The sequence below is a fragment of the Heptranchias perlo genome, chromosome 23 (genome assembly GCF_035084215.1).
Source record: "Heptranchias perlo isolate sHepPer1 chromosome 23, sHepPer1.hap1, whole genome shotgun sequence".
In the NCBI taxonomy this organism is placed as follows: Eukaryota; Metazoa; Chordata; class Chondrichthyes; order Hexanchiformes; family Hexanchidae; genus Heptranchias; species Heptranchias perlo.
In genome coordinates, this window is record NC_090347.1 from 6,554,496 (window position 1) to 6,582,004 (window position 27,509).

The window sequence follows — 27,509 nt, forward strand, 5'->3', positions numbered from 1 at the left end:
AACCCTTAACTGAAAATCAGCACAACGTGAGTGAGGTACAATTTTATGCTGGATCACTTTACATTATTTATTAATAACACCTAGCTCCATATCTTTCTCACTGCATTTTGGTAACATAGCAAGACAGTTAAAACGTCAAACTCCAAAGATAACTGCATCAATGTTTGGTGCTAACGTTCAGTGCTCTTGAACTATGCAGATTTTGATCACTACAGTCTGTATGCCAGTATCTTCTCACCTTTTCTGAAATCGAAGTTCAAGTCATAAACCTTTGTCCTTAATGTCAGTTGTATAAAAGCACTTTATAGGAAAACAAGATTATCTTATTTTTGAAGTTTGATTCAGTCATAATTATATTGAACTTCAGTTCAGTTCAAGCAAACTTTCCATCTCTTTTTTTCTTCTTCCTCTTACTCCAAAATCTGTTCATATTTGATTAGGGAAAGAAAGAATGACCATCGCACCCTTTACTAGAGCAGGTCAGAGAATTTGTTACCTATTCCTACGTGCACTCTGTTGGTGTACATTATATATTCATGTGTGATAACAGCTTTTGCATTTAAATTCACTTTTGCTTTACCAAAGTCAATTTTTTAAGTAAGATTGTTTTCAGTTTTGTACAAGACACACAGTGTGTTGAAAAACTTTCATTTGCCTTACTAATTTTCTCCCTTTTCCTCTCCTGAAGGCCTTGATTCTTGGCTGAGGTGTGGCTCCATGGGCACCCTCTGGAAACTTGCCTAAGTAGCCTTTATTCACGTGTGAACCTTGATGGTGAGGGTCAGCAGCTAATCGATTATGGGAGTTATCACACACAAGCCTGATTCTGTCCTTGCCCTATGTCTGAAGAAAAGTGATGTGGAGCTGCCGGTGATGGACTGGGGTTGACAAATGTAAACAATCTTACAACACCAAGTTATAGTCCAACAATTTTATTTGAAAATCACAAGCTTTCGGAGGCTTCCTCCTTCGTCAGGTACATTCACCTGACGAAGGAGGAAGCCTCCGAAAGCTTGTGATTTTCAAATAAAATTGTTGGACTATAACTTGGTGTTGTAAGATTGTTTACATTTGAAGAAAAGTGAGAATGGAGGCCAATTTTCCCCCTCCCTAATCCAGAAACAATGGAACCAATTTTAGCTCCCTGAATGCCACTTTAGTTGATATCAGGTAACCCAGCACAAACTGGAGATGAAACCTGGCATCTTCCTAGTCTGTATAACTCAACTGCTTATTATGTTAACCAGCTGGGCCACCAGGAAAGCTTTCAATAGGTTAACACCGTGTTTATTCTTCGCAACTCAAGTTACAGACATTTACAAGTACTATTCAGACAGATTTAGATAACCATGGCAACAATGTTTCTCTTCACATCCAAGAGGTACAATTAACTCTTCTATTCCAAACATTTCTAACACATTTGTGAACTGTGCCAATCACGCATTACAATCAATGCAAAAGTGTGAGGTTAAAATCTGAAGACAATCTGCACCATAGATAACAATGATGCCTGGGAAGATTGACACCTCTCAACTGAGAGGGGATCAGACTAAACACGAGCTTTAGGCAGTTTATAGAAATCATCTGAACGTAAAAGTTTAAATATCCACAAACCCGTAAATCATTCCCATCTCCTGTATATTTCCTTTAAATAATTTAATGTGCTTGTAGGTGGTTTTATTAATTTTTGAAGTAAATTTTAGTATAGTTCCTAATGTTCAATGAATTTAGCTACGGTTTAATCAGCCTTCCGTGCCTGACTTATCCACTCCATGAAGTGTCTTACAGCACACTAGTGTACTCAGGATGCAACATAGAACCCTCCCCCACCATCCTTCTAAAAAGGCGTTTCTTCCTGTAAGAGCATCTGTTTTGAATGAGAGAGAGTAAAAATAAGAAAAGTGGAGCAACACGGATGCCCCAATGCACGGAGTGACAGTACATAGGTTTCCATACACAAATTCCCTCACAACCAGGAGGTCCACATCACAGCAAGACTGATCAAAAGATACTAAAAGTAGAGACAAGATGCTTCCCTATGGAGAAAGGGACAGGGGAGGCAGGGGAAAGGAAAAATGGGGCAAGTTACAGCATAGCACAGACAGGGGTCTGTTAGTATATCATTCAACCATTCTATTCTGGGGAAAAGGTGCATTTTAAGGGGAGCAGGGTGGAACACAAATGTTAAAATCATTACACCAAAACTTTAAAATAAATAGTCCAAAACGAAATATTACAGCACCTAACATTTAAGTTCCTGTGTAAACAGCCTGTCTACTGTCCACAGGAAATGTACTTTGTCCAGTATTTTTAAGAACACTAGCTGTACCTTGTGGCAATAATCCTGCAATGCATCAGCCATTTTATCACTAAATGTATTAAATATAAAAGTATAAAACAAGCAGTAGCGCAGTAGGAACATAAATTACCTGCATCTCTCTATCTGCTCGAAGTTTTAACTCCTCACAGCATTCCTTGGTCAGCCTCAAGTAAATGCATTCCTTCGTTTTTTCCTCAATCATGGCTTCATAGACCTTTTCTTTGGTTCCCTGGGCTTGCATGGACTTCTCTTTAGTTATTGGCAACAGCAAGACAGAATTGACTTTGGTCATTACCAATCGTCCAGCCAAAGTTTCTTCCGAAAGAGTCTCTGTGAGTTTGAAGCGAGCAAAAAGCTGTCCACTCTGAGCATATTTAGCACCGCCTGAAACACCAGTAAGCATGAAGTTTGCTACCAGATATAAATTTACTTTAATGTTGAACCTGCAAATTAAAAAAAAGTTACTTAATTAAAAAGGTCACAAATTTTCAAGTATTTATATAATGTTCAAAATTAAGCCAGTTTGATCAGATGTACAAACTCAATTGCCACATTAACTTTCCTGTGGAGAAAAAAAATCATTACATTGATGCAACATGTAACACGAGTAATTTTGTTTTTAAAGAACTGTATAAAACAGATGCATTTAAGATAACAGCACACACCAGGCAATTTGATGATGTAAGTCGATTCTTACCAAGTATCAACCACACCCCATTCTGTTTTTATTTTCTTCTTTCACCCCCCCCCCCCAATCATACTGTGTCACCCACCAATTCCCAGGCCAAGAGGGCGTCCCAATGTCACCTTATAACTGGACAAAGACATCTGTGGGAAGTATCTCCAACTGAAATTACTTGAGTTCAAGATCTCAGAAGTTGAGGCAGAGATTGAAATAATGTGACACATCGGGGAGGGGGGAGAGGTTTTTGGGGCAAGAGTTTCAGTCACCCTACTGAGAGATAGGGAGCTGGCAGTGGTAGAAGGAGGAGAGGTGGCTATTTACACGTCAGAGAAAGCGAGGAGGGACAGGCTAGAACAGAAACACCCAGAGCAAATTATCCTCTCCAACAAGTTTGAAGCACTGACTTCCTGTGGGGAAGATGAGGACTTTGGCAGGACGACCAAATGGATTACAATGACACCAAAGCACAAGAGATGGCTCGGGGGAGGCAGAAATTAGCAATTCAGTGAAGAATGCAGTAGTATGAGGAGTCTTGGATAATCAGGGGGTGGACTCTATCTTTTGCGGACTAAACCATGGCCTGGATTCTATGATGCCTCCGAGGTGCTGGGGTAAGGGACATTTCAGAAAGACGGGAAGAGATTTTGGAAAGCAAAGGAGTGCAGCTAGTCATCATGGTCCATGTGGGAGCCAACAGTATAGGAAAAGCCTGAAGTCCCACAAAAAGTGTGAGATTAGGAAGAAGGATTTCAAGGGTGGTAATCTCCAGACGCATGGTAGAATAGGGAAGGATAGGAAGATTAGGGAGCTCAAAATGTAATTTATGAGTTGGTGTCAGGAAGAGGGTTTCCATTTTCTGGGGCATTGGCAATGATGGGGGAGATGGGAGCTGAACAGGAAGGGAGCTACCAAACTGGTAAAATGGATAAATCAAAAGCAAAACACTGTGGATGCTGGAAATCTGAAATAAAAACAGAAAATGCTGGAAATACTCAGTCGGTCAGGCAGCATCTGTGGAGAAAGAAACAGAGTTAACATTTCAGGTCAATGACCCTTCGTCAGGCTCTTTCTTTCTCCACAGATGCTGCCTGACTTGCTGAGTAATTCCAGCATTTTCTGCTTTTATTATGGTAAAATGGATAAATAGTGAAGTGATCATTTAAACTAAGGGGGAAGGGAGAGGCACAGGAAATAAAAGCAATAAGAACAAGTAGAGAAGATAGAAACAGATGAAGTTAATATACAAATAAAAAATTGCGTAAAAAGGATAGTAGCCAGAAGGAACAAAGAGAGTAGGAGGAAGAAAATCAGATTGACAAGTTATAAGCAGGAAAAAAACAGAAAAGAACAAGGTGTGAGTTTGGGCAAAAACAGAATCAAAGGAAAAACAGTATCTTTAAATATGATCAAAAAAAAGATAAAAGTGCATGTATCGTATTGCTCAGTGGGAGAAATAAACTGGGAGAATTAGAAGCAATTAGGTTGGAGGAAGATGTAGATTTAATGGCGATAACAGAAATTGCCTGCAAACTGGGCATGAGTGGAAAATAAATGTACTGGGCTATAATATTTTTAGAAGGAACAGAATATTTAAGAAAGGAAAAGGAGTGGCAATACTGATGAAAGAGAGAATTTGTGCTATTGAGAGGACTAAGAGGTTTGACAGAATCAATATGGTTAGAGATTGGAGATTTAAAAAAGGATTGTTACATTAATGGGGCTGTTCTACACACATGCTAATTGTGGGAGGGAAATCGAAGAGGAAATCGGTAAACAGATCAGGGAGATGAGCAGGAATAACTAAATTATTAATCTAGGAGATTTTAATTACCCGCTCGCTGATTGGTACAGGAGGCAGTAAACTGAGAAAAGGGATTGGAATTCTTAAAATCTGTGCAGCATTCCATCCCCCCAGCAGTATGCTTGTATATCTACAAAAGGGAGCGGCGTTGCTAGATCTAGTTACGAGTAATAAAATAGATCAAGTAGATGAGTACCTCGGGAGTAATAGCCATTATACGATAAGATTTAAGTTCCAAGCAGAAAGGTAAAAAAATTGTACAAAAAGCAAGGGCACCAGAGAATGGAATTGGGCAGATTTTTAAAAAAAAGATGAGTGAGCTAAGTGCGATGGAAAAAGAAATTGGCACATAGGATTGTAGATCAGCAATGGGATGTTTTTTTAAAAAGGAAATTGCAATGTTACAGAATAAATACACATAAATTTATAGAACGAGAGTTTGGTTCAAGTTTCAGGATGCTGTGGCAAACAGGTATAGGAAACAAACTAAACTTGAACAAGCCATACGGGGCTGAGTGATGATAAAAATATGAATAAAATAAGGGTAGAGTTTAAGAGAGGGATAAGGAAAGCAAGGAGGGAATGTGAGGTGAGAAACTCAAAAAAAAAAATTGAAGAACGGTAATAGTATTCTACAAATATAATCGGTAAAAAGAGAGGATTGTTAAGTGTGAGATGGGACCCCTGGGAGGAGAGAATAGTGAGTCAGTGAAGGATAAACAGAAATTGGCAGTGATACTTAACAGGTACTTTGCTCTAAAGTTTACGCAAGAGGATATTGGGGAAGAGGTAAATCCTGAATTGGTTAAAAGTGAGATGAGGGGGAAAGGGGGAAAGAAATAGCAGAGGACCTAGAAATTATATTTCAGGGTTCTATCAATATGTGCCAGAAGACTGGAGCATTGCCAATGTAATACCCATTTTCAAAAAAGGAGACAAAGCTATAAGCCAGTTAGATTCTCATCTGCGGTCGGGAAAATTTTGAAATCTTTAATTAAAGATGAAATTACTGAATACCTAGATGGAGAAAATAATTAGCTGCAGACAACATGGAATTTAGAAGGAATATCATGCTTGACAAATCTGTCAAGAGTTCTTTAAGGAGGTGCGGTGAATGTGGTAGACATGCAGTTTCAAAGCCTTGGATAAGGTACCACACAGGAGACGATTGGAGAAGATTAAGGGGTATGGAATTAGGGGATGGCAGCAAATTGGATTTAAAAACTGATTGGGAGGGAGGAAACAGTAAGAGTTAAGGACAGTTTCTCAATCGTTGGAAGTGGGTAGTGGTGTCCCATACCGTTCTGTTCTGGGGCCACTTCTGTTCACTGTGTCCGTCAATTATTTGGATATAAGGCTAGCGGGAGCAGTGTCTAAATTTGATGATACTAAAATAGGAGATATAGAAAATAATGCTGAGGACCAAACATGCATTACAGTTAGAGATTTAAACTGCATTCAAAATCCAGTAACGATCAAGAATTAAAGAAGCTTGGGAATTCCCAATGGGAGACCCAAACAAATGTTCACACATTCACCAATGTACTTATTTTCTCTGGGTACCACTGGCTAAATCTGAACACTCCTACAGTATTTTGTTCACGTTTCAATCCAAACACTGAAGGCTCTTTCAAATTAAAGCCACTACAAACTACAAGAAGTGGCTTGGACAGTGGCGAAGAAGTGACTATTTTGTGCATATTCAGAAATTAGCACTTGGATGTGGCTATTAAAAAATGTTACTAACTCTCATCAACTGCAAAATAAAACATCTGCAAAAGACCATGATGAATTCAAGATTAGGAAAAGACAATCTACTGCAAGTGGAACCCAATATGAACAGCACTTTCGCCATCAGTACAGCCAGCTGGTAGAGATTCTTCCCCCTCTGCCACTTTCAGCCTTGTCACCACACTACCCTCCCTAAAGCTGCTGCTGCTCTCTAGATCAAATATGCAATACTGTCAGGAAGAACTAATTGGCCTTTCTGCACCCATTTACAGTGCAGTGTGTGAAATTTTTGTTGCTTCAAATTAAAATGTTTTGGTTAGGAACACAAAGAAATTGCACTCTCCATCTTGAAGTCTAATCCTTCTAGTAAACACATATAACAGACAGTGCTGTGCAGGATTGTGATATATAAATTCACCACAGTCTGGGTACAACAGAGGTTCACAACACTGTCTCTTCATCTGAGACTTGATGAAAGTATCTTCTCTCTGCTGGCTCTACAAGGTCGTACATGAAGTGAGTTTGGACAGTCACAACCCAGTGGACCTGGGTCCAAAGCACAAGAACAGCCCAAAGGTCTGCACAAGTTGGCACTAAATTAACAATCACACTTGAACAGGCCATACTGAGGCTGGTATGGGAAATAGAAAAAGGGACACTGGCGTAAGTCTTCTGTGGTTCAGGTAAATGCACATTGGAGCAAGGAAGCAAAGAGAGCCTTACTCTGCACCTACACACGCTCAAGTAGGGGGGAAAAAAGATTTCACTCTCAGAAGGTATCACCACCTTAACAGGCATAGAAATTAAAGAAAACTCATGTTTTTCTACTTAGGAACAGATATTCAGCAAAATATGATTTTAGAGACTGTCTTATTGCCTACAGAATTTTGTACAGATCTGAACTTTTGAACTTGATCTGTAGAAATATGGAGAATAAGATGTGAAGTGCTGCTAACACTTCACCAGTTTCAAAGTGCTGCTACGCCACCTGCTGGTATTACAACCTGTTATTCTAAGAAACAACAGGGTAGAAACTACTTGTAAAATTTACAGTGCATGGTTTTCAAATGTTGTGTGCACTACCCGTGTAAGTTCAGTCTACAAAGACAACAAAGCCAAAACTAGAGGGGGTGGCGTTGAAATTTGCAGATGATACCAAGTTAATTCTTTAGAAGATCAAAGGACGTTGCAAATGGATATTGATAAGATGGAGGAATGGGCTAAAAAGTAGCAGATGGAATTCAATGAGGTGATACATTGTTAATAAGAAACACTCCTAATTATAGTCTGAATGGATATAGACTCGATGCTGCAGAAGAGCAGAGAGATTTAAGAGTACAGATGCACAGAACGTTAAAGGCAGCATCTCAGGTTGATAATGCTGTAAAAAAAAGCTAATGGAATTCTAGGTTTTATCACAAGAGTTATAAAAGCCCAGAGTTAATGATGAGTCTGTATAAAACCCTCAAGACCTCAGTTAGAATACCTTGTGCAGTATTTTGGGTTCCACATTATAGGAAGGATATTGAGGCTTTGAAGGGGATACACAACACACATTCCCTAGCATGCTGCCTAGTAGGATAAAATACAAATACAAAGAAATGCTTCAAAATTTGGGCCTTTTGTGTTAGAACACAGATTATGGGGTGATATGACAGAAGTGTTTAAAATTATGAAAAGAGAAGTGGACTATATTCAGTCGTTGAGAAGTCTAAAATGAGGAGCCTTCGATGCAAGATTAACTGTGCGAGATTTAAAGCAGAAAACAAGAGAACCCCCTTTACATAGTAATGTGGGATTCATTTCCAGGGTTAGTGGTTAAGGCAGAAACTATGCCAAATTTCAAGATTAGATTGGATCGGTGGAAGGAGAAGAAGGGGATGAAGAGATATGGGAACAGGGTGGGTAAGTGCGATTAGGACTTCTGCTCACCTGGAGGGTAAACGCTTACACAGGCTCATTGGGCCAAATGGCCTGTATCCAATTATGTAACTTTTCTATTTATTTCTACATAAAATTAATTACACTACTTCATACAACACATGTGGGGTGTAAATGGTGATGTATGCCTAGGATGGAAAAGTCGTTAACAAAAGTTAATCTGGTAAACCACTCGCTCCCAGCGTCCACCTTGCATCTTTCAGGTGTCAGCTGTGGCTCAGTGGGTAGCACTCTCATCTCGGAGTCTGAAGGTTGAGGGTTCAAGCCCCATTCCAGAGACTAGAGAATAGTCTAGGTTGACACTCCAATGCAGTACTGAGAGAGTTCTGCACTGTTGGAGGTGCTGTCTTTCTGATGAGACGTTAAACCACCAGCCCTCTCAGGTGGACATAAAAGATCCCACACCACTATTTTGAAAAAGAGCAGGGGAGTTATCTCCGAAGTCCTGGCCAATATTTATCCCTCAACCAACACGACTAAAACAGATTATTTGGTCATTATCACATTGCTGTTCGTGGGACCTTGCTGTGCGCAAATTGGCTGCTGCATTTCTCACATTACAACAGTGACTACACTTCAGAAATACTTAAATTGACAGTAAAGCAGTTTGGGCCGTCCTGAGGTCGTGAAAGGTGCTATATAAATGGAAGTTCTTTCTTTTTTCTTTATGCAATATACATGAAAAAGCTTTACATGATAATACCCTGGGTCTCGCTCTGTAGCATCTTGCTAATTGCACAACAAGTCCAGTCAAATTCAACAGAAGATTTTTTTTTTTAGAAAACAAAACTATTAACTGTCTCTATTACATCCCATTTATGCATCAGGAGCTGGTGGCATACAAAAGAATAATTCACTCCTGCTGCAGCTGGTGCCAGTATGGGGGAGTGGGTGTGTAAACCGCTTATCCCTGACCTGTATCTACCATGTAGATTGATCATTTGCAGATTGTACAAGGTGATACAGGAGCTCAACCACACACCTTAGTTAATTATTGCAAATTCAAATTTTTAATATGAGCCATATGTGAAAACTGCCAAGTGATTATGCAGCTACTGATGTGGAAAACTCAATCTATGGCATAGTGATGATAATCATTCCGAAGTCTGAAGCACTCTCACAGGTTGAGAGAAAATATTTTACAGAGTTAGGATAAGTTGTGAATAAAATGTGAAAACCCTAGGTGAATGTTAACATGAACATTGTACACAAAACACTTGTAACAATCGTTCTATATCGCAGCCATTGTGCATTTTACACCTCATTACTCAGAAAACATGTCTTTTATATTTCTCGTTTAAGCACCAACATGCCCACACTCTGCATAATATTTTCACACACCACTTATGCAGAACACATTGCTGGTTCTAGTTATCACAGGTCATCTGTAAAGCATTTCAGTCCATTAGATCAGCAATTTCAACATTAGGTCTCCACACAGTGGCAGCTCACAACCACTTAATGATTTATAGATTAACTGACTCATAAGCACATTGCGACACAAGGTGATTAAAGTAAGAAACAGTGACTAAGTTTAGCTGGGGTGACATTTTATAATTATATGTTCATACACAATATTGCATTGTTGTATTTCAGTTGAGAAGCTCAGCTCTCAGTATTGACTTTGTGAAAGTGAACTTTTGCTAGGACATCAACTGTCAAATTAACTTCACCTACACAGCTTGATCGTTCTCAGTTTGTTTTGCTGGCAAAATCCCACAAATGTTTGTCCCGTAAGAAGCCGTTTCACACAGAAATCAGGTTTGATTAGGATGTGTATCTAACCAGCTACAAAATCAAATGTACTAACAGCAAGTCCACTAATGCCTGAGGCAACTCAACTTAAAATTATATGTTACCTCGTCATAATTGTATGGGTTATCTTTAGATGTCCAAATGCAGATATACTCTGTAAATTTAAAGCTGCTCAGACAATATTTATTGTGCACCCATAGCTGCTACAACAGAAGTTACACAACCGCTTTATGCGGATTTAAATTTAATAAGCATTCGGATGTCTCAGTGGGTAAATGCACCATAGTGTGATATTGAGGCATACAGGCCAGAAACCGCCCAGATTTTCCCATGTCTATGCGCTGCTAGTTCTTCAAAGGGCAAAACAACATGAAAACAAAACAAAAGTGTATCCTAAAATTTTATTTAGGCTAATGTAATATTTTTGCCATGTTCTGATGTTATTTTCTCCCACTCTCCCTCTCTCCAACCCCACCCCACCCCCACATGGTTGAGTTAGGTGCACAATCTGCTCTTCAACTTACCAGTGGGAAAGCAGATAGAACTTGCATTTGAATAGCACCCTTACTTCATGCTCAGAACGTCGCAAAACAATTCACAACCAATTCATTATTTTTGAGGAGCAGTCACCGTTACGTAGGCAGATAAAGCAGTCAATGTGCTCTCAGCAAGGTCCCACAAACAGTAAATGAGATGAATGATCACTTACTCCGTTTTTGGCAGTGTATGGTTAAGAGAAGAATGTTGACCAGGACACCAGAAGAACGCTCTGCTCTTCTTTGAATAGTGCCACGGGATCTTTTACACCTTCTTTAAACTGGACCTCGATTTAATGTCTCATATGAAAGGCAGAACCTCCAACAATGCAGTACTTCTCAGTAATATACTCAGGTGTCAGCCTAAATTATGTGTTCAAATGGGGCTTGAATCCATGATCAGGAGTGCCATCAACTGAGCCATGCTGACAAGGAGTTGCACATTTGGCCACTATGAAGCGACGCTTGAGATATTGATCCACATTTTTGATCTGACACTAATTACTCTAATTAACATGATAAACAGACACTGCCTTTCCTATCGTTTCTAGCCGAAGTAAAATATCAGAGCTCAGAATTATAGGAGACATGGTGAAACCAGTCAGTACAGGCTGGGCTGTTAATTATTTGAGTAATACATTTGAACTGTTCAAAACTACATGTTTCCCTGACTCCACGCACTACATTTAAGTGTTGAGGTTTGGCATGCTGCTCCTTCCTAACAGGGAAAATGTTACAAATTTGGATCTGCCATAGATACCTTCTCAGGTTCAGTGGTGTCACTCGCTCCTGTAAGCAGTCTGAGCATCTTACTTTTATGGAAGTTGACTCTCACAGCCCTGATATTTAGTTTCACAATAGTGTAACCTGGGGAAGGTGGGGAGGGGTGATTAACGACAGTACCCCCTTGTGACTTGAACTGGATATTTGTGTCTTCCACACGTGTACTTCTTCAATCTCTCTGAAGGCAAACCAAGCAAACACGTGATCAGATCAGGCTGGATACAAATCGATAAGTGGCTTTATTTCACAGTAAGGTGAACATACAGAATGGCAGTTGCGATCACTCACTTAATTCATTCAATACAACTTATCTCCCGTAATAATACAAAAATGAAGAATAGCCCATGTTTCCCCACATCAGAGTCACCTTACTTGACTTAAGATCATTTCTGACTATTCTTACTTGAATTCCAACCTTCTCACAATCTTTACAATCTGACTGCCTCTCAGCATTCTGTTTCAAAAACCTGACTGCCTTCACAGATTTTTCCATTTCAAACAAACTGACTGCCCCGTAACACTGTTTCCAAAAAAAACCTCCCTGTCAGCCTACATTTTCGTGGTTTATCTCTCGCTGTGCACAGCTGTCAAGAGGATCAAAGACTTTCTAACATATGGGTGTTTTCCGATTGTTGAGGCAACCTATTGAATTGCTTATTATTTGCAGTCTATGGGGAAACAGCATCAGTGGTAGCTCATTATATCTTAGCTACTTATTATGACAGAGCCTCTTTTTTTAAACTTGCTTTGCTTTAAAAAAATTAAAAGTAACACTTTCCAACCCCCTCTGTAGCAAAATGTTAAAAAAATTCTGAAACATGGCAGACATCAAGGTCAGAAACCTGTAGTGAAGGCAAAAGGAAGGCACTCAAAGTCCTACAGCCCCTTGGCACGACATATTGGAAAACTAAATGTATTGCCTCATCGTGGACAGAGTTTTGAAGAGCGTCCCACATTTCTCAGTTGGTATTATCAGTGATCAGCTGACCCATTCGGACCAATATAGTCCAGGTTCAAACCCCAGTCCATGCTGAGTTGGCTGATATCAGCCCGGGCTGTATTATGGTTACTAGAATTGGCCTCAGCATCCCTGGGTTGGGAGCGGTGGGGGGAGGGGGAAGGGGGAGGGGGGGAGGGGGGGAGGGGGGGGGGGGGGGAGAAGAGAAAGAAAGAAAAACAGAGTGGTCCAGGATTGTTGCTCCTGATCCATGTCCAATGCCCACTACTGGAAGTAGTATGTGTGGACATTGGATGAGGGCAGGTTGCGCTCAACTGTGACGCCCAAATGATCAAATAGTTTACTAACACTGTCGAGATTCACACGTCAAGAATACCCAATGAGGTGAGACACCAGAGGGTCTGGCACCCATGGATCAATAACCCAGCAAGAGATCAACACCTTCAGGAAAGGAGGTTGCAGTGGCAGAAAAACAGGTGGAAAAAGGAGGAAAAAAAGCACTGAACCAAGTCCTAGTTTTTAGTCAAGTAACTGAATATACAACATACCATAAATGTAATCATTGTACACTCCATTTATTATAATCATACAGGAATGTACAGCACCAAAAAAGATCAGTGCGGTCCATTTAGCCTCTTCCAAAATAAATTTACATCATAAATTTAAATAGTCAAAATTCACTGAAAGAATTTTCACCAGAGAAATGTTACAAGATTTAAGATGAATATGATTGACAGATTGCAAACCTATTTAAATATATGGGAGTTGCTTTTTTTTTGCAGTGACAATCAAAGTAAGTTCCATTTTTAAAATAAAACAAGTGACCGTCAATCCTAATGAGCAACACCTGGCAGCTCTGACTGCATAAAACTGGAAAAATGCATGTAAAAACATGCATTAAATTCAAATTGTAAGGGGAGAATCATTACTATTCTGATCCTATAGCTAACAGGTTTTTAAAAAAAATATTGGCTTTTCTACACCTTTTCTTAAACGTGAAAGGTGGAACACTCTTAATTTAAAAGGCCACTGTGACTGTTCTTACTATAGTCCCATAGTTCCCCTCAACTGCAAACTGGCCCTGATTCCGCACAGTACACCTCATTGGGACCTATGTAATGGGTTCACCATTGTGCCTAACTCACAGGTAGCACCAGACCACTTATGCTGTCACATATTTTAAAACATTTTTTTAATATAACAAAGTTTCAAACAATACCCTCTGGAGGAATTAGGATAAACAGATGAAAATATCAACTGGTGTCTCATGGTACAGTTCAAAATTCATGTACTGATAGCTCGATGAACTAAAAACTTCAAACGCAAGGTTCCTTCCCTTTACATTAAATCTACCCCCACCACCCAAACAAAAGAATTAGGCCAATTCTAGGTCTCAGCATATGAATAAGGAGTAGACTTCATTCAGAAATTCTGTGCCAAGTACTAAAGCCAAATGTAGCATTGTTACTGCCGTCCTGACTAAAATCAGCTAAGTCAGCAGAGATCAGTGAATAAATCTGGGATCTTCCTGGTCTGTATGGCTCAGTACCACACCATGTGTACACGGTCAAACATCAGGGGAGCTGTTCAGAAAATAAATTTCCAAAACTATCTATAGATGGGCCTTATTGAATAAATCCATCTGTAGGTAGAAGCTGTTACAGGGCTTTAGCATAACTTCACCACATCAGTAAACAGCTAATTAACAAAATAAAATCAATATGTTCCATGTGAAAATAAAGTTAGTCTTGAACAAGTGTCAATCATCCCTGATCACTGATTATTTAGCACCAGTGACTAGTCATTGTTTATGGAAATACACAGTGAAATAGAAAAGCGCTGTATTGATCAAGGGGATTTAATTTGTAAAGTTTGGAAAAACAAAGACACCTTTGTAAAAGTTATTTCAGGTGAAAAGTACACATCCAGAAATAAACTAAATGGCAACAATTTGTTTCTGCAACATAGCAAGGATTACGGTTCGAACCCTTTCACCTTGGGTGTTCATCACACAGGATTTGCTCAGTGAAAGCTCTAACAAATTATTTTAAATACACAAATCTATTGTGAGACAATTACTGAGAGGATTAATATCGGTGAAACAATGAAATGCATATTGCTACTAGTTACATTATACTTACTTGCTGACTTCCTTATACTGTGCTATTTCTTCAATGTAAAGTAGGTCATGTAATCGGGACTGATAATTAGATTTGGTCAATGATTTGTCAAGCACGGATTGTGTGAAGAGCTGATCTGCAGACAAAGGAATCTGGTACCGGGTCAGGAGACTTTTCTCCAAGTCAGTAGTTTCATTTGGCTCAAATTCTACAATTGTTTTACAAGTGGAATCCCATCGTTTAGCTGTGGTGAGAAGTTGCTGCCTTGCCTGCATCAGGTGTTCCAAATCTGTAAATTAAAGTTACAATAAAATGAAAGCATTTACTTTTACTGAAAATGTTACCACATTTCTTTGATTCAACGCCTTTCTTAGCCTCTGCGAACACGAGACGGTCTAAGTCTACAGAGGCACTCACAGTTCTAACAAGAGAGACTGGATGCTCACATTTAACCAGATCCAGTTGTCACGGAGCCAGCCATCTGTCAGTTCTCCAGTAGTAGGGGGCGAGCTCAGTAATAACAAGTTAACCTGACAAGCCTCGTCGACAGGCTATTATATTCAGTCAGTTTTACATTACAAGATGACATTCAGATCATGCTGATCTAAATAGAGTGTGATTCTACAGAAATTGCTAATTTCGTCGAGCAATTCCTATGTAGGAACATAGGAATTGCCAGATGAAATAAGACCAGGTCCATCTAAGTTTGCTTTCTACCATCCTGGTAGTTGCTTGATACAACCATAATGGAGTTAATCACATCTATAATTATAGCAATCAATCTCTATCAATTAGTCTGCAACAGACCCAGACATGTGGCAAGGAAAACTCCCAGTAGCGGAAAGCTTTGGGAACCATAGATCTAATGTCACCTGTTCCTCCCAAGCATGCTACACTTACCATATGTCAGGTCTCAAATTACTCATATACTGTATCCCAAAATATTATTTTCTGAAAGAAATCTATTTAATTTGTATTTGAATGAATCAACACTAACTGCTTTCACCATCTCCCTAGGCAGCCTGTTCCATAGATCAACCACTCACTCACTGAAATAACGTCAATGCAGATTAGTTTTGAATTTACCCCTTTCAAGTGCAGTCGGGTCCTCTGGTTCTCCTGTTCTGAAGAAGGTAAAATAGCTTGTCATGGTCTACATTATCTAATCCCTTTAGAATCCACAAACAGTAATCATATCACCTTCCAGCCTTCTCTCTTCCAGTGAGAACATGCTCAATTTACATAATCGCTCTTCATAATCCAATCCCTCCATCCCCACAACCATTCTGGTTACTCTCTTCTGTATCTTCCCAATCGCTGCAATATCCTTTTTGAACTGTGGCGACCAGAACTGTACACAGTATTCTAAGTGCCAATGATTTATAAAGTGGCAGGGGCACCTCACCGTTTTGGCTCAATATTGAACTTCTAATACATCCTAACATTTGAATGGTTTTCCTCACTGCCACCAAGCACTGTTGCAATAACTTCAATTTATTGTCAATAAGGACCTCCAGATCTCTTTCATTTTCCATGAACATTATTTTCTTTCCATTTAAGTAATAGTCCCTTCCTGGGTTTTCTGTCCCCAAATGAAGCACTTTGCATTACTCTACACTGAATTTCATCTGCCCAATTTACATTAAAATCTTCCTGTAGCTTATCCTGTTCATCTTTGGCGTCTACCACCTTAATTAGCTTTGTATCATCTGGAAATTTAGTCATTATACTTGTGACTCCTAGCTCCAGATCACTTATGAAGATATTAAACAAAAGAGATCCCATAAAAGATCCCAAAACAGACCCTTGTGGGACCCCACTGGTAACATTCTCCCAGGCTGATGGCAATGCCTGTACTACTACCCTCTGGGTTCCATCAGTCAACGAATTACGCATCCATTGTAAAATATTTCCACTCATTCATGCTTTCTTTATTTTCAGTACCAGCCTTTCCAGAGGAACTGTACCAAAGGCCTTACTGAAAGCCAAGGACCCGTATCCATTGCCTTACCCCTATCAAGCGCCTTTGTCACACCCTCAAAGAAAACCAGAAAGTTAGATTGGCAAGACCACCCCTTCATGAACCCATATTTTTTGTTATTCGTTCATGGGATGTGGGCACCGCTGGCAAGGCCAGCATTTATTGCCCATCCCTAATTGCTCGAGAAGGTGGTGGTGAGCTGTCTTCTTGAACCGCTGCAGTCCGTGCGGTGAAGGTTCTCCCATCGTGCTGTTAGGAAGGGAGTTCCAGGATTTTGACCCAGCAACAATGAAGGAACGGCAATATATTTCCAAGTCAGGATGGTGTGTGACTTGGAGGGGAACGTGCAGGTGGTGTTGTTCCCATGTGCCTGCTGCCCTTGTCATTCTAGGTGGTAGAGGTCGCGGGTTTGGGAGGTGCTGTCGAAGAAGCCTTGGCGAGTTGCTGCAGTGCATCCTGTGGATGGTACACACTGCAGCCACAGTGCGCCGGTGGTGAAGGGAGTGAATGTTTAGAGTGGTAGATAGGGTGCAAATCAAGTGGGCTGCTTTATCCTGGATGGTGTCGAATTTCTTGAGTGTTGTTGGAGCGGCACTCATCCAGGCAAGTGGAGAGTATTCTGTCACACTCCTGACTTGTGCCTTGTAGATGGTGGGTCAGGAGGTGAGTCACTCGCCGCAGAATACCCAGCCTCTGACCTGCTCTCGTAGCCACAGTATTTATATGGCTGGTCCAGTTAAGTTTCTGGTCAATGGTGACCCCCAGGATGTTGATGGTGGGGGATTCAGCGATGGTAATGCCGTTGAATGTCAAGGGGAGGTGGTTAGTCACTCTCTTGTTGGAGATCGTCATTGCCTGGCGCGAATGTTACTTACCACTTATCAACCCAAGCCTGGATGTTGTCCAGGTCTTGCTGCACACGGGCATGGACTGCTTCATTACCTGAGGGGTTGCGAATGGAACTGAACACTGAACATTGGCTATCTTCGATGATGCTCCATGATCTTAACTTTAATAAGGGTTTCTATAACTTTACCCACAATGGACAACAAATGCACTGGTCTGTCGTTTCCTGGGTCACCTTTGCTGCCCTCTTTTTTAAAAAAAAGTTAGGAGTAACATCTGCCTTTCTCCAGTCGCCAGTCACCTCTCCAGTATTCAGTGATTTCTGGAAGATTTGTGCCAGAGTTCCTGCAATTTCCTCCGATGCATCTTATCCAGCCCCTGAGATTTATTTACCTTATGGTTGCACAGCTGTTTGGTAACCATGCTGGCAGTAATATGAATAGTGTCACAACTTACCTCTCTGCAACACCCTCTAGTTCCCTTTCCAGGGCAAATAATTTACCTATCTCCTTCTTGGTAAAAACTGAGGCAAAGTATTTAGCACTTTTGCAGCTTATGCAGTCATGCCCTCAGCTGATCTCATTTAGCGGCACCATCGCTTTTCTTTTTCTCTTAAGGTAACGAAAAAAATGTATTATCTTTCATTTCTCTTGCGATATTCAATTAAAAATGTTACTTTGTCATTTTGTCTTGAATTTGTCGACATTTCCCAGCTCCACCACCCTCCCTCCCGAAATTCCAAGTTCAAATCCCTTCAATCTCGCTTCTATCCTACTCAGTGTCAACATCAACCTGGAAAAGTCACATTCTGCGACCACAATACATTATTCCTTATTGTTCTTCTGGACCTCTCTGCAGTATTTGATATGGTTAACTTCCATCACCTCCCTTCTGTTGCCAGCTGCGTGGGACTGCTCCTCACACGGTTTTGCTCCTACCTGTCCAAATGCAGCCAGTGTATCTCCAGCAATGGCTTCTCTTGCTACCTCCATACAGTCACCTGTAGAATCCTCCATGGATCTATCCTTGGCTCCCTCCTCTACCTTATCTACATGCTGCCCCTCAGTGACATCATCTGCAGGCATGGAGTCAGTTTTCATATGTTGGCTAATGACACCCAAGCTCTACCTCTCTAACATCTGCATCCCCACAATCATCTCTGTCCTGGCAGATTGCTGCTTATAAGACAAATATTCCTCCAAATGAGCATCGAAAGGTCAAAGCCATTGTTTTCAGTTCCCACAATAAACTTCACACTCTCCATTGCATTCTCATCGATTCTATTCCCCTCCTCGGCTGAGGCCACCACAACAACTTGAGTTTATATAGCATCTTTAACATAGAGAATTGTCCCACAGCACTTGACAGAAGCGCAATCAGACAAAAATCAATGTTGAGCCAGAGAAGGAGATATTAGGAGAGGTGACTAAAACTAAAGCTGAACCAGGCAATGGCAAACCTTGGCATCTTATTCTACCTAGAGCTGTGCTTGAAACCCATCCTATCCATCACCAGGGGCTGATATCACATTTTTGGGTTTTTACAATAGGTATTTTTTCAGGTTCAGCATCAGTGACCAATCCAGTAAGCGACCTCATTTCTCGTATATTCCAGAGTGCATCTTTTTCAGCCCAATATCTAGGTAAACGATTAGGACACTCAGGGATCGCAACAGAGAACCCTTACTCTGTACACCAGCTACCAGAACAGATCACTTGCTACCACATGACTTTCCTCTGTTCAAAAAGCAAACTGAATTCAAGCTCCATCAGATCTAGACTCAGACTCTAAACCAACAGACAATTTATTTAATTAAAATGGGTAAATGAGCAGTATAAAGTTGTTACAAATTGCAATCTGGTCTAGATATTCTTTCCAGTTCAATATCATTGGTCTCTCCCTTTCATGAAGTAGGAGTTTATCCTCATTGCCCAATATCTAATCATATGTTAACATGACCTGGGCTAATAACAATAAATCCCCTTGTTAAATGTACCAGATGCTGTAAATTTGCATGTGTCTCCATGTGTGCTTCTCTAAACTTCCAAAAGGTAAGCTGGTTCACATTTTGATGAGATGAGGCCAAACTTAAAACAAACTGTTTTATTCTGCAACTTTAAGTGAAATAAGAGGGAAAGATCTGTAGTAAATCTCACTCCACTTCAACTTGATTCTGTATCACTCCTTGTAATAAATAAAATAATGAAATATGTCACACTGCCCTGTTAGTGGGCTAAATATTGACTTTTTCTGTTGAATCCTTCTCTGAATTGACCAGCACTCTCAAGAGAAAAAACCATGGTCTAACTACCCATGGACTGTGTCTCTCTATCTATCTCTGTCTCCCTGCAGACGTTACTAGAACTGACTCCAAACCCTGTGTTTCATGTCCATTTACTCCGACCTGGCCTGTAACTTATTACCCCATCTTTATCTCAATGGCTCCAACCTGTCTTTCTCTGTTAATTTAACCCCTTGTGAACTAAATTTAACTTACTGGCAACATTTTAATAAAAATTAAACCAAAATACTTCGATGGCAAAATGGGCCGTTAACTCAAACTACACCAGCAAAAAAGTGAATCATACACTTCACTATTCACCTCAATACATTAAATAATAGACTTAAATTCCACCATCTCGCCTCTTATCTCTTCAATTGCAAAATTCTTTTCAAGACCCATTTTTTAAAACCAGGCTTTTGGTAACCTCTCAACTCTCGCAACATGTCTTCCTTTATTCCTTTTACATTTTTTCTCCCTTTCTGTAAAGTCCCTTAGGTTGTTTTCTACATTAAAGGCATTATAGAAATGCAAACTGCTGTTATAATGGAAGTGTGATATAAGAATGGCTGGAAGATAGAAACTGGACAGGAGTAAATGGATGTTTCTCAGATTGAGACATTGTTAGTGCCATGCCCCAAGAATCTGTAATGGGACCTCTCCGATTCTCAACAGATGGTTTAAACATGGGCAATGAAATAATATCATAATTTACTGACAATACCAAATTAGGAAGTATGGTGGACAGCGGAAGTCTGCAGGACAACACAGGCAGGGTTTGGGCAATAGGCATATACAGTGCAACGGCAGTTTAATGCAGATAAATGTGTAGAACATTTTGGGGAAAAAAAGCTGAGGATACCCTAAAACTGTGGAGCGAAGGAACAGAGATCTAAAAGGATAGACATACAGTCGGATTGCAGATGAAAAAAGCCATAAAAAACAAATGGGATTCGAGGCTTTTTCTAAAAAATATAGAGACATTGAATACAAAAACAAGGAGGTGATGAAGAATCTGTACAAGGCATTAGGTAGGCCATGGATAGAGGAGTGTGTCCTATTTTAGGCACACTCAGCATAGAAGGAATATTGGAGACGTGGAAAAGGTGTGGCGCAGATTTACAGGATGATACGAGCAATGAGAAGACATAGATACAATGGAAAACTATGTGTGTATTCAGTGAGGGAAGATAAAGGGGTGGATTTAACAGAAGTGTTCAAAATTTTGAAAAGGTTTCAGAGGGTTAAGAGTGAAAGATTATTTCCACTGACTGGCGAATCAGTAGCAAGGAGTATATATTTAGTATTAATACTAGAAGCAGAAAGGGGATGGTAAAAATTGTTTTTTCATACAAAGGGTTATTAGAATATGAAATGCAGTATCAAAATAACCTGTCTATGTCACCCTGTAGTCTTCTGCTATCTGACCAACAAAACCAATACAATCACAATCTTTAAAAAGGCAAAGAAATAAACTGTTGATAAAATACAAAAGGCGATAGAAAAAGAACAGGAAATAGGATTGGGGTATAGGAAAAGAGCAAGAAAATGTAAGTACAGCAGATAGCTAGTACTGGCACAGCACACTTGTGTGCTGAGGTTTATTTGATTCTATAATTAACTTGCACAGACCAGTGGTTCTGCCCCACCTGGAGTATTAAGTACATTTCCGGTCCCCTTACTATAGTGGGGACATCCTTGCACAGGACTTTGTACTGCGAAGGGCAACTAAATTGATATCTTGATTAGGTACCCCGCTATAAGGAGAGGGGATATTTACAGTCGAGAAAAGGTGGCGCAGGGGAGTTCTTACTGAGATATTCAAGATTCTCAGATATAGATAAGTGGTTTCTTCCAATCCCATATGTCTATGCTCACACTCGTAGAAGTTTGCCCACCATTAACAGTCAAACTCAATCTTCTGAATGGGAGCCCCACACTTTACAGCTCAGGTTACCAATCCCTTGTTTAAAGACTACGATCAATTTTTTTTTAACAACAGGCTACCCCACAAAACTACAGAGCAATGTTAATTAAAACGACTAAAAAATTTATATAAGAATTATTACAAGACATCATAACCCCCAAGACTGGAGCCTTGAAATTAGTTTTTTTATGGTTCAGTTTATGCAGATGGTTTTATTCAAATGATTTTTTTAAGCTGGCAATGAATATCCTGGCAGACAGCAACAAGTGGGCTCCATCAGACACTCTAAACTTGCAATGACAACATACTTGTAACATTTTCAGAGTGATGAGCCACAACTGATTACAAGGAAACAAAAATATATAATTTAAACATAAAACTAACAAGCTTGTATTTCTTTTGAATATTTTTCCTCTTTGGAAATACTTTCATCTTTTTAAACCAAGAAATGGGGAATTGGGAGTCCCTTCACCTGAAACACAGGAACTTGATCTTTACTTCAATGTGGGGCCTTATGTGTCTACCAATGGAAAATACATGTCCTGCAGCAGTTGTGTACACCTTGGGGCAAGCTGTCACGGCTCATTAGGTTCACAGACTTAAAACATACAAGATGAAAAGGAAGATTTCCATTTCACTCTCTGAATAAAGAATCACACCACACTTATAATACTGTGTGCAGTTTTGGTTTCCACACCACACAAGATATTCATGCATTAGAAAGGGTACAGAAAGAAAACAAAACTGATCCCAGGTGTAATGGGGAAGAGATATGGGGAAACAATAGAGAAGCTTCATCTTTTACATCTAGAAAGAAGGCAGTTAAAGGAGGCACCATCAGAGTACAGGTAATATTAAATAATATAACTTAAAGCCAGATTACTTCAAGTGCACCAACTAACAGACCAGCTTGATTCAGTTTTTTGATGAGGTAACAGAGAGGATCGATGAGGGCAAAGCAGTTAATGTGGTGTATACGGACTTCCAAAAGAGGTTCCAAAAGTGCCGAATAGGCTTGTCATCAAAGTTGAAGCCCATGGAATAAAGGCGGCAGTGGCAGCATGGATACGAAATTGGCCAAGTAATCGGAAACAGAGAGCAGTGGTGAACAGTTTATCGGATTGGAGAGAGGTATACAGTGGTGTTCCCCAGGAGTCGGTACTAGGACCTTTGCTTTTTTGATACAAATTAATGACTTGGACTTGGGTGTACAGGACACAATTTCAAAATGTGCAGATGACACAATACGTGGAAAGGTAGTGAACGGTGAGGAGACTAGTGACAGACTTCACAAGGACACAGACCGGCTGGTGGAATTGGTGGACACGTGGCAGATGAAATTCAATGCAGATAAGTGTGAAGTGATACATTTCGGTAGGAAGAACGAGGAGAGGCAATATAAACTAAAGGGTACAATTCTAAAAGGGGTGCAGGAATAGAGTGATCTGGGGGTATATGTGCACAAATCATTGAAGGTGGCAGGGCAGGTTGAGAATGCGGTTAAAAAAGCATACGGGATCCTGGGCTTTATAAACAGAGGTGTAGAATACAAAAGCGAGGTGGTTATGATGAACCTTTATAAAACACTGGTTTGGCCACAACTGGAGTATTGTGTCCAGTTCTGGGCACCAAGCTTTAGGAAAGATATGAAGGCCACAGAGAGGGTGCAGAAGAGATTTACTATAATGATTTCAGGGATGAGGGACTTAAGTTACGTGCATAGACTGGAGAAGTTGGGGTTGATCTCCTAAGAACAAAGAAGGTTGAAAGAATATTTGAAAGAGGTATTCAAAATCACGAAGGTCGAGACAGAGTAGATAGAGAGAAATTGTTCCCTTTGGCCGACGGGTCAAGAACCAGAGGACATAGATTTAAGGTGATTAGCAAAAGAACCAAAAGTCGACATGAGAAAAAACTTTTTTTTACACAGCGAGTGGTTGCGATCTGGAATGCACTGCCTGAGGGGGTGGTGGAAACAGATGCAATCGTGGCTTTCAAAAGGGAATTGGATAAGTACGCGAAGGGAAAAAATTTTTAGGGCTACGGGGATAGGGCAAGGGAGTGGGACTAGCTGGATTGCTCTTGCAGAGCGCCGGCACGGACTCGACAGGCCGAATGGCCTCCTGCCGTGCTGTAACCTTGCTATGATTCTATGAATTTGCATAGACAGCAGAAATGATCGAATTCATACCTTCTATTGATGCAGCATCCACCATAATCCTTTGCATCAGGATAGGTTCAGACCCAAAGTCAAAAACTACAGTTTGGCGAAAAGTTCCAAAGATTTCTGTGCTGAATTGTACACTGACTTTATATATACAATGGTCCATTCCATTCTGAGCCATCTTTCCTCCTCCAAGCCACTCCTGACAGTTCTCAGGTACATCTTGAACCACCTGTGTATTGAGGTCACCAACCGAAACAGTCATAATGGAAAAATGAGGACGATGAGCATCGTAGAGCAAGGCTATTCGATACAGCAAACGTGCAGGCTGAGGAGAACAAAAAAAAACATTAATTAACCCAATTTCAACTCCCAAAAATAACATCACATTTACATCATCTGCATTTATCACCTGCTCTTTTTTTTTAAATCTCCTTCAGGACTTTTACTATTCATCCTATTTCTACACATCCCTGTAACTATTCTATCGGTGTTTCCACAGAAGGCTCTTCCGCCCTTGTAAATGACCAGACCTGTCTTGTTTCGACAACAGTGGAGACTCACTTTTTAATCAGCTGTAACTGGATTCATCAGCTCACTAAATGCATGGAATCAGGACATCACTGCAGGAGTTCCTCAGGGAAGTGTCTCCAGCCAACTTCAGCTGCTTCAGTGACCTCCCCCCACCCCTTCCCCCCTCGCTTGATTGGCACACCTGCCACCAGGCTCAATATCCACCCCCTCCATCACTGGCACACCGTGGCCGCAGCATATACAATCTACAGGATGCACTACAACAACTCACCAAGGTTAATTCGACAGCACTTCCCTCCCTATGACCTCAACCACCAAGAAGGACAAGTGCAACAATGTTGTGAGAATACCGCCACCTCCAAGTCACACATCATTCCGACTTGAGCATATATCGCCATTCCTTCATCATTGCTGGATCAATGACCCCGAATTCCCTAACTTATGCCAATGTGAGATCATCATCATCATCATCACAAGGACTACAGTGGTTCAAGGAGAATGACCACCACTATCTTCTCAGAGCAACTAAGGATGGGCAAGAAATGTGATCGACCTGTGTCACCCACATCCCAAGAACGAATTTTTAAAAGTTATTCTGATATTGCAACATCAAGAGCATCATGTGACCAGTAGAATCAAAGCTGTCCAAAGAAAATTCTTCAAGTGATCCATAAAAGCATCAAGATGCTGCATGCACACACACTGAAAAAAGGTCCTATAGGATATACACAGAGCAGTAACTGGATAGCTCAAGTTTCCATTACACAGTTTATAACAGCCATGAGAACTCAGGACTGTCAGATCAATCTGTTGATGGCAAGGTTTACTCATAGGCAGCCAGTCAGTCAGCACCTAATCACAGCAAGTGGCACAGCCATCGTGCTTTGGAATTATCTCATCAAGCACATACAACCAATGCAATGGCATCACTGCATATTGGAAACTGCCATGAAATACCAGTTTTACTTGTTCATGGGATCTGGGCGTCACTGGCAAGGCCAGCATTTATTGTCCATCCCTAATTACCCTTGAGAAGGTGGTGGTGATACCAGTTACTTGATCAAACATCAGACAGCAAGTGAACAGGTTTCCTTACGTGTGTTGCTCTCTGACATTAATACTAGCCACACCACTTCTAATTACACTTCATGTTTTAAGCTAGCTGAATCACATGGCCATTGGTCCAATAAATTTTAAAAATTACATTTTCTGTAGTCCATCAGCTAAAAAGACATGCACATTTCCTTGACTTCTTTAAGGATATTATAAATAAAATAAATAGTGGAAGACCCTATGATGTAATTTATCTGGACTTCTAACCAGTCTTCAACGAAGTCTTGTATGAAAAACTAATTAAACTAGTCCGTGGAAATTTGATTTTTTTTTAGAAAGGATGGAGGGAGAGGACGGTGCTGGGACACTTGTTTATTATTTTATTATTTATAGAATCCACTAGGATAGTGGGTGCAGTAGAAATTAAGGATGCAGTTACATTTTTGCAGAAGGATCTGCGATCTGCTATAGAATTGGTCAGGTGCATGTCAAATTAAATTTAACACTGAAAGACACACAGCATTGCATAGTGGAAGAATGTGCAAATAAGTATACAGGATTGGCGTAAGGAATACGTTGAGAGGGGGCTGCAACAGAAATTAGACTCCTAACATTCAACGTCAAGACAATGAAAACTAAAAAAAAGCAAATAGAACTTTGGGGTACATAATCAAAACAATCTACAGAGGTCATTCTGAGGCCTTATAACACACTGGTCAGATTTCACTTAGAATTCTGTGCGCAATTCCTTAGCATTCTTTGATTACGGAGATACAGGAGGCCACATTTGAGAGAGCCTACAATTGGCTTCAATGTTACTGGGCAAGGGAGGGGAAAAAGATGAATAAAATTGAACACTGCTGCTACTCCTCAGCCCCATCCAGAAACTCCTGTTGAAAATACATGGGAGGATAGAATGAGCCTTGCCTACCAAGTAGCATTTGTGAATGTAACACAGTAAAAGCTTCAGAGTATTAAAGTAAGTCAGCAAACCGTATAAAGTTAATCTACTGTACTTACTTTACAATGCAGTATAAAGGTCCACGTTTGACTGGATTTCTTGGTTGTCACAGTTACCGATAGATCTGGGCTGTGTTCTACTGCTACGCCATCCACAGACTCACTGAGCTTTAAATACACAATACAAATCCACCTTAGCAAATCTGTGCTATAAGGGAAACCATGACAGCAAATCAAAAATAAACTCCAGTTCACTGCAATATTCATCAATTGAGCCCCAGTAGGCAGTTCTTTTTTTCCTTCAACAGGGTGAAAGAATAAATGTTATTTGAACTTCTCGAAGCATAGCTCTACCAATACACAATTATCTGTTCACATGTTCTTCTGTGGAATTTGTTTTGTTGCTAATTTTGCCTCTTCTCCCAAAACCATTGACTCCTGCTTGGGTACAATTGAATGGGTGCCATTCGGCCTCTGGTGCCTCACCCAAGAGTGCATTCTTCATGTATGAGTCTACACAGCTTTTGTCGGCAGGTAATTAGGTTGTGGAGAGTGCCAGAAACCAACCTTTATCCCAGGCCAACATTTATCCCTCAATCAGTATGACCAAAACAGTTTAACTGGTCCTTCATCTCATTATTGTTTGCCATACCTAGCTGTGCACAAACTGGCTGCCTTATTTGCCTACAAAACAACAGTGACTGCACTTAAAAAGGTAATTAATCGACTATGAAGCACTTTAACTACTAAGAATGTAAAAGGCACTATATAAATGCAAGTTCTTTCTCTCTTACTTGATACATACCAAATAAAATAATTTACATACCACTTTTTCTGGAGATAATGAGTTCATCCATTTTTCAATTAATGTTTCCATATAATTCCCAATAGACTGTTTACTTTCTTTTTGCTGTTTTAACCGCATCAGCCGTGAAGAGTAGCGTTTCTGCCATTCAGCCAGCTCTTCCTGCGAGTGTGCGGATGTACACTGAGCACCATATCTACAAATTTTCTGTTCTACAAACCTGAAACAAAAAACATGATATATTACTTAACTTATTAGGCAGCAACGCATCTTCCATTTTAAGGTTTTATGGTTTACATCACTTGTAAGCTTCCCTGACTTTACAACA

General features: G+C 40.2%; 1 protein-coding gene across 3 annotated transcripts in view; it reads right to left on the reverse strand.

The window, feature by feature from the left end:
• The window catches only part of helz (helicase with zinc finger), a 242,759-nt gene that overhangs the window by 148,018 nt on the left and 67,232 nt on the right, over positions 1 to 27,509 (reverse strand). For all 3 annotated transcript variants that reach the window (XM_068003894.1, XM_068003893.1, XM_068003895.1), the window contains 5 exons: positions 27,203 to 27,401; positions 26,437 to 26,544; positions 23,857 to 24,157; positions 14,652 to 14,919; positions 2,430 to 2,763 (listed from right to left, as the gene is read on the reverse strand). In XM_068003894.1, the coding sequence (XP_067859995.1) occupies positions 2,430 to 2,763; positions 14,652 to 14,919; positions 23,857 to 24,157; positions 26,437 to 26,544; positions 27,203 to 27,401 (1,210 nt within the window). The remainder of the gene's footprint in view (positions 1 to 2,429; positions 2,764 to 14,651; positions 14,920 to 23,856; positions 24,158 to 26,436; positions 26,545 to 27,202; positions 27,402 to 27,509) is intronic.